The following is an 18,515-nucleotide window of genomic DNA, read 5'->3' as shown; positions in this document are numbered from 1 at the left end:
TAATTTAAATACACTAAGCATAAAATTCAAAAGATTCTATATGCAGATAAATGCAAGCTGTAGAAAAATAATTTAAAAAGAAAATTCAATATGAGCAGGTTAAAATAAGGAGACAGGAATAAGATGGAATAAGCTCAATGTTAGGCGTTTCTCAGACAACGTGACCATAAAAGACTTCATTAAGGTCTTCTCTAGAGGTCTCTTAACTCTTCTTTCTTTGTGACCTGATATACGCCTGAATCTCTCGTGCTCTATTTCAGGTAAAAGTACTACCTGTTCTATCTGCTTCTCAGAGTCTGTAGATAGAGTTGTCTGCTTGAAGGTACATAACTTCTGCATTCACTTAATCTGGTATCTGAGAAAACTGTTTTATTCTACAGACAGTAGTATCGTAGAACACTAAAGCCGTAAGTCAGATACATGCTTCTGAACCTAGAATAAAGAATCATGCAACCAGCAGATGCATTCATTGCAAATTCCTAAAACGTTGTATTTAAAGACATATGTATGGGAACTGAAGAAAAAAAAAAAAAAAAAAAAAAACACCTCTTCAGAGCTATTCTCTCAAATTTCTTCTAAAATGTTCCCCCACAGAGAGAAAAAAAAAAAAAAAAGCAACACTTAACTTATATAACCTTCTGCACAAAGCTCTTAAAGGCTAGCTTCACTGAAGAGTAAAGATGAGTTTCATTAATGAGGCATCAGGAGCTTCACCATTCACAAAAAAAGGAGGCAGATCCTGCTTCCCATCCATTTCTGCCTCTTACCTGATGTCAGCTCTTATGCTCCTCTCATGTATCTCCTTGAATTAACTCAAATCATTACTCCAGGAAAATAATATTAAAAAATAATCCATAAAAAGGCTTCCATGGGGTTTACAAACTGAATTGCAACAGTTTGGTAAGTGCAAGAGCTGAAACTGAACCAAATACATAGAAGTGGAGTGAAAGAAGGAAATGAGCCTTGCAGCTCGTCAATCAAAGCTATTTCAGTAGCAGATAGCAAGCAAGGGAGGGCACTGTAAAAGGAGATGTTTTTCACATGTTACTCTTGTGATTTAAATTGGATAGAGAAAGAAGGATGAGCTGCTAACAGTAGCACGATTTAAATGCTGCAGACAATGGAGTGGAGGAGGAAAAGTGACTTCAAAGTTACTTTACACATTGTTAAACAAAAGTCAGCCACATTTAAAACCGCAGCTCCTGATTTCTCAAGCTGACCATGTTAGACACTGTATACTCCCCAGCTGCTTCAACTTAAACATAATTTCACTAAAAATGATATATAGAAAGAGGACTCAAGAACTTTTTTTAAACACCATCTCCAGAGTAGTATCTCAATGCAAAAAAAAAAAGTGTGTGTGTGTGAGGGGGTGGGGTGGAGTAATGAAATACAAATGTACACCTGACAAACTTTCTTCAACAAACATTTGAATTCCACAAAAGCGGCCTACAGGAGTCACTTACTATATAAACATCATAAGAGTTAAAACATTCCAGTGGTAGCAGGTTTCTGTCCAGCCAGGTAACTTAAGAAAAAAAATAGATCTGAAACAAACATCTGCCTGAAGAAATTAAAGTTTTGAGTTGAGTCGACCTTGGCTTGCTGCCAGATGCCAGCCTAAGTGCTCTCTCACCACCTTGCCCCTCTACAGGACAGCTGCCAAAATAAGATGAAAAGCTCTGGGGTCAAAATAAAGACAGGGAGATCACCTACCAGTTGCTATCACAGACAAAACAGATTTGACTTAGGGAACTTTTTTTTAGTTTATTGCCATTTTAAATGGAGTTGGACGGAGAAGACAAAATCTAAAGCAAAAATCAAAATCTAAACCTCCTCCACATCCCCCGTTCTTCCCATGTCCACCTTCACTCCTTCATTCCCAATGCTTTTAACTCCTCCCAAGAGGTGTGTGTGTGTGGGGGGGGGGGGGGGGGTGAATGGCGGCTGTGCCCAGTGTGCTGCTCCTTCATCCTAGGGAGGGGTTCTTTCCACAATCCTTCATGAACTCCTCCAGAATGGGTTCCCTGTGGACCACGGGATCCACATGCTTCCACATCCTCCAAAGACTGCAGGGAAATACCTGCTCCTCCAGAGGCTCTCCCCCCTGTTTTAGCAGCTGGAGCACCTCCTCCCTTCCCTTCCTTTGTGATCTTGTTTTTCAAAGGGTTGTTTCTCACACACTTTTTTCCTCATTCCTGTCTTTCACAGCTCCTGCACAGCACTTTGCCCTTTCTTAAACACACTCTCCCAGAGGCACCAGCAGCTTGGTGGAAGAGCTCTCTTGTGCCCTGCAGTCGAGCTGTTTTGCAGCTGGCTGGAATCCTCTGCACCACATAGCCCCTGGCCAACACCTGGGCACCTGTATACCCAGTACATTCCAACCTCACCTCTGTGAAACATATATTTAAGAACTCTTATTTAAATGAAAATCATCACATACTCTTCACAGACTTGTTTACATCTACAAAAATAGACCTACAACAAAATCGTAGAGACATTATCACAACATTGACGAAGGTGGACAATACACAAACACAGTGAAACTCTACCCACTGTCCCTTCAGCAAATCACAAAACAGATTCCCCGCAAGTATTTCAGTCTTTGGCAATGTCCAGTCTGGGTTTTTCCCATTACCTCTCCCAGTCACTGTCCTTATCATGCCCCAGGTGGAGGACTGCAGTGCATTGACCTTGGCTGCATAGGCATCTGGTAGCCAACCAAGGTCCACCCACCACAGGCCTTTAGCATAAGATATGAAGAAAAGCAAGCAGTGTTAGACTGGAATACAAGCCACCATAATGCTAGGATTAGCAGTGCCTCATCTGGGCCTACACTAAATATCCGAGCTGTATGAGATGATATCACATCACAACTCTGCAGAAATTGCTTACACCTCTGAACATCATCGCTGTTCACACATGTGTACAGTGCTTCCAGACATGCATTCTGTATTGCTAGTTCAAGGAGGACAAGTAAGGTTATATGAATATTAGGTTAATACCATGTTTTCTTTCTATTCTAGAACTTTATTTTTGAAGAACGATAATTCTTCTATGAAATGAAACCTTTGCAGAAAGTCAAGTGTATACTCAGTAAATTTGCCAGTTACCAATGAGTGACCTTAATACTGATAAACTCTTTCGACATTTCAGACATGAAGACAGATTTATTTAAAAAGCAACCATTCATGGAATTGTACTCATTCCTGTGAGTTCTTCTTATGGATCGAGCTTGAGTTCCACAAGTAAGCTTCTGCAGTCTGCAAGATACCAGTTTCTACAGTCCAAAAAATACGTAATTTTAAGGTAATACATATTAAGTAAAAAGTGATCTCAATCCATGCTCACACGAGTTTTTGTGCAAGTTCTGGGAAATGCAACTCAGGAAACAGATCTTGCAGTTCTCTGAAATAAATGTCTCAATGACCCAACATGCCACCTAGGGAAGTTTGCTGCCTGTCAGAGTCCAGACCCAGGATGTGGTAGAGGGACTGCCATAGCTTGTCTGACCCTCTCACTGCTACTCCCTGTTTTTCCATAGGGGCAGCAATGATACTGCCAGGGGGAAAGCATACCCCATCAGAAGTGACTAGAGTTCTGGGGGCAGCAGTGAAATGGGGGCCCAGAGGGTATTCTCTTCAATCCTACCACTAAGGGGGAAATGTATGGGGAGGGTTCCAAACCCCCCTGTCATAGGCAGGGATGCTATCCTAATATAAATCTCCCTTCATTTAGTTTAAAATGGTTCGCCCTTGTCCTGTCATCTGTCCTAACAAAAAGTTGCACTCCATCTTTTTATAAACTACCTTTAAGTATTGATAAGATGAAATGTGGTCTCCCTGGAGCCTTTTCTTTTTCAGGATGGGCAGCCCCAGCTCTCTCCACCTTTCTTCATAGGAGAGGTGCTCCAGCCCTCTAATTATCTTTGTGGCCCTCCTCTGGACCCGCTCCGACAACTCCACATCCTTCTTGTGCTGGGGGCCCCGCACCTGGATGCAGCACTCCAGGTGGGGCCTCACAAGGACAGAGCAGAGGGGGACAGTCCCCTTCCTACACTTGCTGCCCACTCTGTTGATGCAGCCCAGGATGCAGTTGGCCTTCTGGGATGCAAGCACATACTGCTAACTCATGTCAAGCTTTTCATCCACCAGAACCCCCAAGTGTCTCTCTGCTGGGCTGCTCTCAATGAATTCTTCTCCCAGTCCACGCTCACATCTGGGATTCCTGACCTCACATGGTTCACATGGGCCCACTTCTCAAGCTTGTCCAGGTCCCTTTGGACAGAGTCCCTTCCTTTTGCTATATCATCTGCACCACTCTGCTTGGTATCATCAGCAAACTCGCTGAGGGTGCACTTGATCTCACTGTCTACGTCACTGATAAAGACATTAAACAGCACCAGTCCCAAGACAGACCCCTGAGCAATACCACTTTGTCACCAGCCTCCACTAAGACAAAGAGACATTGACTACCACTCTCTGCATGCGACCTTCAAGCCAATTCCGTGTCCATCATTCAAATCCATCTCTCTTCAATTTGAAGATCAGGAGGATGTCATTCAGGACAGTGTCACAGGCCATACAGAAGTCCAAGTAGATGATATCAGTCAGTCTTCCCTTGTCAACTGATGCAGTGACTTCATCGTAGAAGACCATCAGATTGGTCAGGCACGATTTGCCCTTACTGAAGCCATGCTGGCTGTCTCAGATCATTTCCTGGTCTTGCATGTGCCTTGACATTGCTTTAAGTGGTGATGACAACAGGATTTTGGGTTCTGTGACCATCAAAGCCTATTTGCAGATCAACATCTGCTTGGGAGAGACAACTGGGAACGATGGATACAGGAGAAAGTTACCAGCAGCCCTATGAGAGAGTGACTGACAGGGTTGACAAGCAACAGGCCTGAAGTGAGACACAGCAGGATGGCTCCAGTGACAGGAGCGTGGCAATGGAGGGACACAGGCTCTTGAGGAAAGATGGCCATGAAGACAGGGGGAAGAAAAAACCACCTTCCTTAAAATACTAATACAGAATCTGTTGATGTATGGGCTGGATGATCAGACTGTAAGGTAGGTGGAAAACCAGCTGACCAGAAAGTGGTGACCAGTAGCACACAATCTAGTTAGAAGCCAGTAACTAGCAGTGTATCTCAGGGGTCAGTGCTGGTCAGTGCTTGTTGCAAAGAAGACCAATGGTACTCCGAGCTGCATTAGGTAAACTATTGCCAGCAGGTCAAAGGAGGTGATCCTTCTCCTCTATTTGGTACTGGCAAGGCCAGGCCTGAAGTATTGTGCCTAGGTCTGGTCTCCCCAGTACAAGAGAGACATGGACACATTGGAGAGTCCAATGAGGGGCCAAAATGATGACAAAGACTGTAGCAACACTCCTACAAGGAAAGGTTGATAGAGGACAGACTCTTCATACCAGAGAAGAGAAGACTCAGGGATCTCATCAGTGTAAATAAATACTTGAAGCAACAATACAAAGAGGACAGTGTAAGGCTATTTTCAGCGGTGCCCAGTGACAGGACAAGAGGCAATGAGCATACAGTGAAATACTAGGTTCCCTCTGAACAGTAGGTAACACTTCCTCTGTGAGCGTGATGGAGCACTGGCACAGATTGCCCAGAGAGGCTGTGCAATCCGCATCCTTGAGGTATTCATAAACTGCCTGGATGTGGTCTTGGGCAACCTGCTCTGGGTGGCCCTACTTGATCAGGGGATTGGACCAAATCATCTCCAGAGGTCCCTGCAAACCTCAGCCATTCTATGATTTTAATATTGATCAGCATTGGTTTAAAGAAAAAAGCCAGGAAAAAAGTAGGATTCAAAAACTTTCACTGGTGTAAACCCAAGCCAAATTAGGCCAAACTCACTGCACTTATGCCAAAACATCCAGAAGACAGATGCCATTTTCATCTTTTAGTGCAACAGCATCCACAGTAAGAATGGTCAAAGGCATTAATTAAAAGTTACCTCTTCACTTGACCAGGTTACATGACTGCAAACTAAGAACAAATTTGGAATACCTAGTCAGTAAGAACCACAATAAAAGACAAGTACTTCCTTGAGATATTTCAATTTCTTTTCTATTTATAAAATACTGATAAAATAAGAAAGGTCTTGGTAAAAACAGTCAACAAAATTAATAAAAGGATGCACCCTGATTTCAGTATGGCTGCTTCAGAAGACAGTCATATTGTTACAGGCTTTTCAGTTAAAGCATATGAAAACTTACCAATTGCATGTTTTGTTGTTGTTTTATTTTGTTTTTCTTCCCTAAATCCGTTTATTGCTTCTCTATACTGAGGGACTCAAACTGCTGAAGTAACACAAGTCTTGAGCAAGCACTTGCCTCAGTGAACACTGAACAGAATGAAACACGGTTCATGCCTCTTCAGGCCACCTTTTTTGTTGTTGTTAGAACTGATTTATGCCTTGTTTTTAAACAGAGCAACATTGCGAAGTACAATGTTAGATGGTTCAGTAGTTGAAAGGGACAACAAGGACACACCTCACCATCAGTTATAAGATTCTCCAGCTCAGCATGATGGCTGTTGAGATTTCTATCTTCAAGCACAAATTCCAGACACATCTTGAACTACTGACATAAAAAAGTGTCAAGTCATAACAATATTTCATCCAGAGTTCTTCACTTTGTGAACTTAGTTCCATTCTCAGCCATTTGAAAAAGTGTGCATTAGCCTTGCATTTAATCTGAATGACATCAATTCTCAATTCAATGTTATTTTGAGCAGTCAGCTCTATTACAGCATCCTTCCTACTTACACCATATGTAATGGTGTGCATCATTTTTTGTTTTACATTTTTTTTCCATGAGAAAACATCATTCAACTATCCTATCCAAGAATTTTTGGGCTCTCATGCTATTAGTAAATGGTTTTCTCCAACTTATGAACAGAAAATAAATCTCTTGGAGTAACAAGACCTGGTAATATTACTCACTGAAATGTTAGAGGTTTTTAATCCATATTTGAATCTATTCTTATAATGCTCTCTCTATTATGTATGACTAAAATGGATTTCCACAATTTATTCAGCGAAGCATCTCTTGCATTCATTCTCATTATCCAAATATCAAGTCTCACCTATGTTCTCTTATTATTTTTTTTTAAGTTAATGCTTAAACATAAGCTGTTTAAGTATTTAAAATATTAAAAAAAAAAAATCAATGTTCTTCAAATAATCTGCTCAGAATTTCTCAGTCTTTATAAAAATCTAGAAGAAAAAAATCAACTAAACTTGCAGAACACCTCAGGCTTGGTGGAGCTTTAAATAGTAAAGCTGGTATTCAGGTGTAACAACAGATTAGTTAACTTAGGCTAACTTATTATTACCAAAATTCTGCTAAAATCAAGGTCTTCGATTCTTGTAACTGAAATGTAGGTCAGACTCACAGGATGAGAAAAATCAGTATTAAAGTGACTTAAGGATGATGGCTGATAATCTGCTGAGTACAAGGTACTGATGCAGTGACATGAAGAATATTACAACCTTCCCAGCCTGGTAAGGCAAGGAAATGAAGCATGAGTACAGGAAGAGTAGGTACATTAAATGATAGCAAGTACACGTTCTGACATGCCACATACGTGATATGAAACACGCGAACAGTTTTAGTATATACTTTCCATTCACAACAGGTTAACAGGTCCAATAATTTAAGCCAAAACATTTCACCCCAAAATTCACATCAATTCACATTAGCTTATTTCTAATGTACCTAAAAAAAGTGCGCTGTTTAACATATTAACAGACTGTGTGAGGAATAACCTGTTAACGATCCAGTAACTTGAAAAGATGTAAAGGCCCACCTACTTCACTTTCCTGTACAGAAATTATAATATATAATACAAATACGAACAGTTAGATATTACTGCCTTTAAAAAACTGCTTCCTCTGTAAGAGACATATTAAGGTAGTGCCTATCCCTGAAGAGCTTAAAGGCATTATAAATGATAAATCGGAGGTTACAATTGTTCTGATGCATACTTATTCATCTCAAGTCCATGTCTTTCTCCTACAATAGAAATACTTGCATTTTCAGAATGAGAGAAAAAGCTGGTATTCAGAATTTAATCTTTGCTTTAGAGTAGTTGAATATTTATAGTACTCCCACAAGACTCCCCAAAACAGTACAGATCACAGACTTCACACAGTATTCATAGCACTCCTGAAACACTCCATTAAAACTGAATATATAAGAGTCAATGAACTCACAGGCATCACCAGAAAGCAAAATAAATTCAACTTGAAGCATTTGACTTTAAAAACTTCAACCAGTCCAGTTCATGCCAACCAGTTGACATAGTATATGTTCCTCCTTTCTGATCAAAGTGCCTATAAAAACTGGAGACACACTGGAATGCCAAAACACAAAAATGGTATTCCAAAGGGCAAACAATACTGGATATTTTCTTAAATGATTACTTTTTAAGCATGGTTTGTCTTACCCTCAAGACCTATCTACACATGTAACCCTCAAGTGTAAAACCTGCTTATAAGTCTATATACTATTTCCACATTATTTTATATCAGCTTTAGAAGAATCTGGGAAAATAGACTCTCAAACTCTTTCCCCAGAGCTTCTGAGAGTACTGGACAATAAACAGTGGTTAATCTTAGGTTGTCTTCTCTTAATAACTTTAAAGCATTCTGATATGTTGGGTCATCTTAATCACATACTATTTCCTAGACAGCTTAGAAAAGGTAAAAGGAACTGTTACATATCATTTTCCTTTAAACACAACAGGCACTTGAACAATTCTATTACATCTTAGATTAGGTGATTAGTCCTAAGCTTTTACCAGTACTTGGATATTTTGAGAATTATGAAAGGTAGTACTCCAGAAGAATAAAAGAAAAAAGATGTACTTACCTGTACATCTGAACTACGGCTTCCACTTTTTGAAGCAAACAAACAATCCTCAGAATCAACGGCAAGTGGAACAGAAGCAGAAGGAAAGAGCTCAGAAAGAGACCCTTGACTGAAGTTTATAGCCTCTGGATTTTTTTGACCATCCTTTACTGATTCACTCAGATTGATCACAGAATCTCGTATATTTGAAATAATTTCATTATTTTCTGCCAACAGGCGTTCAAGATGATCTATTTTTTCTTGCAATATTGAAAGTTGACCCTGTTAAAAAAAAAAGTTGATTATTTTCTCAGACCCATTCTTGACAATCTTTTAAAATCAATTTCACAGTAGTATATCATCACACAGAATAAATAATCTTTATCCTATGTCTTAAATAAAGACAAACCAAGAAATTGAACCAACATAAGAGACCTTCTCCTCTCAGAATAATGGAATACAGCAAAAGTGATAAAAAGATATTTTTTAAAAGTCACATTGTTTTAAATACTAATTATGCCAAATTCAAAATTTCCATGTCTATCAAACATCTTAAAAAAAATCTAATATTTTCATTTGCCATCATATTAGGACACAAAAGAGAAAGCTGTTTTATAGGAGGCAGTCCCATCATGATGGAATTAAAAGGATGTAAACATTTTAATACTTTACATGTACAAGGAAAAACTGTTTCAGTATATATTAAGTTTCTTATTTTCAGCAAAATTTGGATAGAAATTAACAGAAGCTCATAAAAGATTCCTTAACCACTTGTTCATAGGAATAATCTATGTAACTGGACAAACATTAATATATTCCTTCACAAGACAATTCAAACTAATAGTAGTTTCATTTAGATCATGTTCAGTTGCTGAAGAACAGGATTCTAAAGATGATCCTAATGTATACCATGAAAGGAAGGACAGAAGATAATATCAACATGCACTGAAAGAAGTCAGCATATCTCCAAAGCAACTTGGAAAGAGAGGGGCAGGCAGACAGCACAAAACAATTCAAAGCATTTAATCACCATATTATACCAGCACCTGGAGGTAGCATAGGAGGGGAAAATGCCTGGAAATGCTCTCTGATGTACTAGCCACCCATTCCAAATGATTTGAGGTATGCTTTTTTCAAATATTAGTGTGTTAGCTTTTCCATACTCACAAAAGGCCAGATCATTTAAAATGTTTTTAAGGTTATTTCAGCTTAACAATAATTTCTTTCTTTCCTCAGGCAGATTTCAACTTAACAATAACAAAAGATAGAAAGTAACTGTGTGTTTGTTCTCCATTATTAAAGTCGTGGTCAGACCCCAAAATATACAACGTCTGATTAAGTTCTGTCAAAAAGCTTTCATTGTAATAAAACCCGCTGCAGATTTGGGTGTTCACATTTTACCCATTGCATTCATCACAAATAACACATATTCAGTAGACAATTATTCTGTGATCTATGCTTTTTAATGACAAGTTAAACTTTTCCCTGACACCAATGCTTTTCCTGTTTTTTCCCCTGACACCAAGTAATACAGAAAATTATTAGTAACAGCCTTGATGCATGAGACTTTTTCCCCCTTTAGCAATCATTTACTTGAGGCCTTTTGCATTTTGCTTTTACGATACAATTTGCCTTCCTCAAATGCCAATTAATTCCAACTTCTGTAGTTAGGCTGTAGTTTGCAAAGGACTAAGCCTCCTTTGTAAATTGTAATGGGTACTTTCTTTTAAAACCTGTTCAAGAAGTCTGCAGGAATAAAAAACTTCTCTAAATATGAGATACCAATCAACCTCTTAGGATCTACTAGCCATTTCTGCAATTTCATCTTTATAGGAGTTGTTTATAATTCTATAGAAGATAAGGTGTAATATTTTACAGTTAGTAGGTTTGTCCCCTCCTTTTCTGGGCTGTGTAAAATGCTGACCCAGTGTTTTTCTTTGTTCTTATCTCAATACATCCTGAAAATAACAGGTTTTAAAATTCAACACACGTGAAACCTTTTTATTTCCCAAAAGACAAAAATATATTTTGACAATAGATCCAGAATAAGTTAATTGAGATGAAGGACCAAAATCTTAGAATCTAAACTGCTTAAAGACAAATACTAGAAACAGAATAACTGAAAACAGGAGATCAATATGCAGATGATAGGGCACTGGAAAGAAAAAAGTGTAGTCCCATGCCCCCTGGTGGCATAAAAGAAACAACCGAGACTAAAATCTTCCAAACGATACATTAAAAATGGTATGCACCCATTTTAATAAAATTAGTACTTTCCCTTTCAAAAAGTACAAAAGAAAGGTTTTTCTGCTCACATAATAGCCTGTTATGCCACTCACTCTTAAAGTAAAATACATAAAGTAATACTGATTGGGACTTTACAGGCTGCCCAACATAACCTCTGATCTTTAGATTCCTAAAAAAATAAAACATAGCTATCATGTACACCAGCTATTACCTGCTTCGCTGCACACAGCTCTAGTTCAAAGTTACCAAATGTGTAAGCAACTAAAATGCTGTTCACACCTACCCCACCAGTATATATTCTTCCTTTGAACTGTAAAATCAGAGAACTGTTTAAAATTTCTCTTTCATGTATGTTCTAGAAATATTCTACCTACAAGAGAAGAATATTATATTGCTGAGCAATAGCCTGTCAACTACTTTGCAGGAGGTTACAAGACTGATCTGTTCTATGTTGTCTAGCTAAGTATTGTCTCTGTCCAAAAGTTACAAAAACACTGAATACGTGGTTAGACTGAACCTTCCATTGGCATATACTGCCAACTTCTGTCAGTCAGACACAAACTTACAAACTTGGAGGTCAAGTCACACTTCTCATATCTATTAGATGGACCATTCTTTTAATTTTTATTTTTTTTTTATAATTTAAACCTCAAAATATCTGCATTAAGTTCTACCATTTCACTGTGTATTCTGTGGTAAAATTCTTTTAAATTAAGTTCCCTGTTTCTTGTGTGCTGAGACAGTAGATTGCTTCCTGTTCATTTTCCAGTAAAAAATGTATACAGTTACGTAATTCCAGCAATAATTTATTTTTATGGTGGAGAGTTCAAGCCTACCTTGAACACTGAGCAGCAGTGATTTTTAGAATATTAGGCACAGAACTTTGGAGACAGATATTCTGTTAGCTGGAGATAGAAATCTTACCAGAATTCCCACTGTAGAAACTAACGAAGGATGCTAATTAAGACTACCTGCTTTCTTTTTTTTGAAAGACTAGGAGATGCATCATGTTTCTTATGAAGATTTTAAACTGGACATGTACCAACTCAGCTTGAAAGCAAAATATCAAATAAAAAGCTACAGGTAAAAATACGTAACTATGGCCTCATGCTGCAAACTAACTATCAGGCAACGAAGTTTCTGTAGACACTAAAAAAAATATTTTAAGTTTCCATTGTACAACACACCAGCTATTAGAATTAAATTTCAGAAACAACTGTGTCTCAAACTAGAAATGGATCCCAGCTTTCACTCAATATAAATACAGTGAAAGCAGTGTCAGGAATCCATTCTCAGATTTAAAAATGGTTCAGGTATCAGAAAGTACTTTTTTTTTTTTTCAGTCCTCACTCCTTACTCATTTTAAGTAGGCAGGAGTAAGACAGTGCTAAGAATGTAGCATTCAATAGTAAAATTTCTTTAAAATTCAAAGATGAACACGGAAAATGTTCAAGAACAAAACAAAATTTAGTTTCAACACTAAAGGAAGGAAAATAGCTGATTCACACTGCCCCTTACTGATTGCCAGTAATGGGTGTTGATTTACTATTAAAACAGCTTAGAAACATACCAGAGAACCTGACGGGTCTAATCAAAAATGAAACACACAGGACATCTTTTCATTACTAAAATCATCAGTATTTGTTCTAAATTAAGTTTGAAAATTTTCCACACAATTGGAAGTGGGTGTTGTTATATTTTTAAATCCAAGCAGAGATGTATCAATTTTACCTTAAGCAATTCTGCCTGAAACGTTGTAATCTACATGGCTTTGTGAATACTGGATAGCAAAATAAGAGGTATGCTTTCTGGATAAGTCCAAATAGACTGAGGCTCAGTCCAAATGTAGACCATTAAAAGGATGCTCTGTGAATCTATATACTTGTTTGGAATAAGGAAATGCAATGTAAAATTACAGGAATCACCTGACTTACACAATCAGTCTACTAGTTTTTATTAACTTTGGTATAAACTTCTTTCTTTCATCTCTCTCCATCTTCACGTACTGGTAAGGTTGTGCAAATAAAGATTTGATTAAGAAGAAAGGGAACCCAGCTCTCGCTCCACAACAACAGGTATTAGTGCATGAAGTGGAAAGTACCAACAAATCCAAATTGTATCCTGGAAGTAGATACAGCTGCACTAGTAAAATAATGGCATCACACAAGTAGTGCATCTCTTTGCCATCCCCATGGTTACACAGGGTTGGACTGAAACAACTGAACCTTCCCAAGTGAGGACAGACCAGACCAGCTCATTCTCCACCCGTTTGGAACAAAAAACATCCATACCTGCTAGCCGCACTGAGCAACCTGCTGTTACCACCACACAATATAGCTACGTAAACAGTTCCCTATGCTTCAGTCTTAACCCTTCAGTGGTTTTGAAGCCCCAAACATCCCAGAATGGCCTCTGCTTCCCCACTGCCCTCTGTTTTGTCCTTGTCTATTTGCATTTGGTACTGCTCTGATACATTGCAAGGACTCACTCCAGAAAGGAGTATTGGTACCCAGCACAAGTAAGCAACTCCAGTAACACAAGGAAAAATAAAGTTGCTTTATTCTGGGCAAGACAGAGCAGCTTCTCCTATCTAAGCACTGCAGAAAAGGGTATTGCAACTTTCATTTCCTCAGTGAATGCTCACTCACTCCTTCTTTAAATACAAGACCTTTCAAACAGGCAGCTGCTGACCATTTCAAGGAAAAAGAAAGGTAGCTCAAATAATTTAAGCGGGAGTATGACAGGCCCATGAATGAGGAATTCTCACAGAAACTGGCAGACAGAGGACAAATCCACATGAGAGACTTCTGAGGTTAGGTCAGCTAGAAATTATTATTATTATGTATCCAGAGAGTGAGCCAGCAACCACCAAGCGCTTGAGTTCAAAACCAGCCAGAGCCCATTCTCCTTCTCACCCACACGAACAAGCCGGAGACCACAAAAGAGCTGGCAGAGTCCTGTTGAAGAGGCTCTGGTGCACAAACGAGCAGTGGTGAAGACAGCAGTGTACCACAGTGAACAGGGTTCTCCTGGGGATGTGGAATTCAAGTCCGGATCATTGCCTATACAGGTTCACAACACTGAGCATTTAAGAAACTTCACGTGTCCTTTTCTGACGGCACTGAATTCGCAGTCATCTTAATCACTTCCTGTATCAGCTTCTTATACCTGGAAGTAATTATTGATATCTTCACAAATCATGTACTAACTTGACTAAAATCTTGATATAAGCCTCTGACCAGATGCAGCATACCAAGATGGTAAGACCAGAAAATATTCTCAGTTCACTGTGCAATCTGAGCACTGTACAGTGAACAGAGCACACTAAATGTAGAATTTGAATGGTCATGTCCTCTACAGAAAAAAAGCAAGCAGGTAGAAGTTAAAAGTACAGCATGATGTTGCATCAAAGCTTAATATTTGAACACACTGACTGTTTCAGCGTGTATTCACCTTGTGAGGTAGGACACAATGAAAAACCAAGCATACAGTACAACAGTTAAAAGCACAAGTCAAGGTTTAAAGCCTTTATGAAGCTAGGCAGAAAGTTTCTGTGCATTTTTAATCACGAAAATTACATAAATAACCTTTTTAAGGATTTCCTGCCTTTAAAGTACCATTCAAAACAAGCTCACTTTGTGAAGACACTAGCATTCACCTGAATTAACTACAAAACACAAGTCTACTCTCTCAAATGAAATAGTTGTTCTAGCCCAAAGATAAAGTAACCTAAAAAAAAAAGGTTTTCAGGAGCTGATAGACTTTAAAATCCTTTTAACAAGTGTCATGATAAGAAATAAGCATTCTACATACTATTACTCTAGATTTAAGTTTCATGTAACTTACAGAGATAGAAAAAAGATGTTGTTAAGGCCTAATTTGACACCATTATCACTGAGCTGAAGGCTGGGAGAAAGAAGGGGGAGATGGAGACAAATCTAGAAGCATTCCCTATATTAAGTCAGTTATCTGAAGGATGTTCACTACTTCTCAGGCTGGTAAGTTTTAGGTTCATTTCCCTTTTGGTTCCCTTCCTAACCCTGTACTGAATATTTATTTCTGTAGTTAAAATGGCTATCAGTACAAAACTGAAATGCAGTTTACATGGCATCTGAGTACAGGCATTTTAATTATTTTTATTTGAACAAGTCAAAACTTAAAATAACAAAATCATGTAGCAGGCAGAAGTAAAGGTCAAGCTAAGAGCAAACAAGGAAATGCTCTCTCTCCATTTAGTTTATGCAGTTTAAGCTGGGCATTGACCGTAAGTAGCAGAAAGGAGTTCTGCTTTATGGGAGGTGTTACTGCTCTTCTGAAGAATATATTTTGTTCAACATTTTTCACTAGATTTAAAGACTAATTGAAAGAAGCTATTAGATTCTGCCCGACTGCTGTTTAGCCAGAACTTCACTCAAAACATACAAGAAACAAACACACTCTGGAACATCAGGAAGTACAAGGTGTTTTTTTTATTTTTTGTACTTTAGTACAAAACTAGTTACTGACCTATAATTACATTTACTATGAGAACCCCTCCTCCTTTACAATGCACCAGAAGCTCAAAAGAAAAAATAAAAATCTTTTTTTTTTTTTTTTATATTTTATACTCAAGAACATTCCTGTGACGCTCAAAGTCTTTCAGATAGTGATTGCTATTAATCAGGCTTTGTTTGTTTGTTTTAAGTAAGCAAGTTTCAAATCCAGGAAAATGGTAATTCCTTCTGTAACTATTCTGATTCAACATTCAATCTTCTCCGACACGAAACTCCTAAGAATGCTACTAGAAGTCACTGCACTCACAATTACTCAGTGCTCAGACAACTTAAACAACGTACAACCTTAATTACTACTACTTACATTTCAGAGCGATAAAAACATTTCCTGATCATATAGTTTCCTATACTGCTACATACAGCAGTGCTTGAGCTTGTTATACAACATAGGCCAGAAATGAACCCACAAAAATAAACCCGCAAGAACATGAAGCAACAAAAGGCGTGTATTTATAGTTCAGGTAAGCCACTGATTTCACCTACTTCACTACAGCAATGTACCTAACAAAACCATAGCTGGGAAATGTATTTCTGGTGTATCAGGAGTTATTTCAAAAGCAGGAAGCGTGAGGACTTGCTGTGACTCTGGAGGGAGACAAGATTTGTTCTGCACAGAATTGGGGCACAGCAACTGTCAGGCATGAGCTGATTCACCGCAGCTGCAGCCACCCAAAGGAGACAGAGGGTTATGTGACGGAAGGTAAGGCTTCCTCAAAGTAGGGGAGCTTTTACTTTGGAGTACTTTTGAGGTAAATCTCACAAGATGCCTTTGTTCAGTGCACAGATTCATAGAACTGCTGATGTTTCTGATGTGTTTGGCCCTAACATCCTACTGTTACTGCTCCACCCTATCATGATTCATATTTTGGCCAGGTGATACTAATTCCAAACTATTGGCAAGTACAGATGAAACAGCACTGCACACTGCAACAACCACTGCTTGTGCCATTTACAAAGTATGTGATGGATGCCTTGAAAACATGAAGCCAGCAGAGAAGCATTAGCAGAACCACCAACAGCCAGGCCTTAATGTTTTGCGGGAAGGACACAGGAAATAGAAATAAAAGCCAGCTGCTTTTACAGGAACTGTATTTGATTGTCTCTGTTCGATGCGAGGCAGCTACAGGGCCTGTAAAGGCAGTTCAAACACGAGAAGATCAGAGTAAGTTTCAAATAATGATGGTCAAAGGCACGAGGGTAGGAGGGGTGAAGGATCTTATTCAAAACAAAAAAATATATATAAAAAATTGGAAAACCCTAAGGATCGAAGTTGCTGTATGCTTGTGCTTTCCTTCTAATAAAATTTAAGGGAAACGCCAAAGATACCAGAAGAGCAATCCCTTGGTCCCATTCCAGTTACCAAGCAGAACGGTGGCAGACCTGAGTTTCAAAAACTTATTTCCAGAAACAGCCTTGCACACCATGGAGATACGTCCCATAAAAGCCAAAGCAAGCTGCGTGAAAGTGGTTAGCAGAAAAAGCTCAGTTCCAGAGCATTGCCTATCAGGTAACAACAGAGGACGCTGTGTTGCTCTTCTGTTTTGCCTTGCTCAGGCATAAAATGCACTAGAAATGAATTTTCGTGTGAAGACTACACAAAGGCTATATATTTCTGATGCAAAATATTCTTACCCAAAAATAAATCCTCCACTTAATTTAAAATACATTGGATTTTTAATGTTTTTCTTTGTCTTACGCCTTAGCATGCATGGCACACTCTTGAATGAAGCAAAATTTAGAATCAGAAGAAATACTCCACCAGCCTGTGTAAATGAACAGCTTTTATGGATTTGTTCAAACTCAAGGTAAAGTTAGTTGATAAAATATGCTGTGTTAGCCTAATGTTTGTTTTTTTCTGTTTGGACCCCAAAATACCAAATAGATTAATACGTGCTTATCTGTATTTGGTTTTCATCTGTATACAGTAACACCGGTTCTTCAACTGAAGTTCCTTATGGACTTACTCCACTTCAGACTCAATTTGAATGAAGCTTTCATTTAGCTGTATCAGTTTAGTCCAAGGACCACTTGTACTTGACACTCAGTGCACAGGAGACAGCACAGGACTCACCACTTCAAATCTCCATCCACCACACAGCCAAAAGATTTCTCAAACAATTCTGTTATTGCAGACGGAAAGAATATCCTCCACCACTCTTCAGCAAATTCCACCAGAAGACTTATACTATAATCTGTAGTGAGGGTTGGTATGTTAATAATCAAAAAAATGCATCTAAGGCTCCTGCACCTTAAGCTTGCCTCTGCACAATGCTGCAAGGCTGTTCCTCTTGTGAGACAGGACACTATGACACATGGTATCTTGACATGTGTTCTGAGACAGGAAACATCTTATTCTGACACAGGATGCTAGGTTATGCAGACCAGCTACACAGCTCGTCCTTCTCACTTTCAGTACCCTTCATTAGTCTTCTCAAACTCAAATGATAGCTGGAACATTTTCCTCTCCATTCACAGATACAGAAGTTTTAAGACAGCCATACCGAACTGAAGTACAGTTCAGTTTCCCTAGCAGCTTATCAATTTACTTATCTAAAGGAACAGGAGGAAAGAAAGGGGAGTAGTGTATTTTAAATCTCAACCAGCAACATTTCTGCTATTACTCCCAAGAGTTTTTAAAACAAAAAGTAACCACTGTAGTAACACTGCCTACACTGAGAAGGGTGAAATAAAGTACACAGCAACGCTTGAAACTTCTAGAGCAGGTCATCGTCAACTGCTGATGAGCCCTCTGAGGAGACTCTGAGCCAAATGCTCTTTCAGAGCGTTCATGGGAAGCAGTTGCGATAACAGCTTTGGAAATCCACCCCGGAGTCACGC

General features: G+C 38.7%; 1 protein-coding gene across 1 annotated transcript in view; it reads right to left on the bottom strand.

Moving 5' to 3' along the window:
• MAN2A1 (mannosidase alpha class 2A member 1) overlaps window positions 1–18,515 on the bottom strand; it is a gene marked incomplete at its 5' end in the record, with an annotated part of 128,091 nt that overhangs the window by 106,485 nt on the left and 3,091 nt on the right. The window contains one exon of the mRNA XM_084304915.1: window positions 8,899–9,159. Within this exon, the coding sequence (XP_084161041.1) occupies window positions 8,899–9,159 (261 nt within the window). The remainder of the gene's footprint in view (window positions 1–8,898; window positions 9,160–18,515) is intronic.

The sequence above is a fragment of the Netta rufina genome, assembly GCF_964035555.1.
Source record: "Netta rufina genome assembly, chromosome: Z".
NCBI lineage: Eukaryota > Metazoa > Chordata > Aves > Anseriformes > Anatidae > Netta > Netta rufina.
Note: the sequence above shows the minus strand (reverse complement) of the source record. Positions and strands in the feature narration are given on the sequence as shown.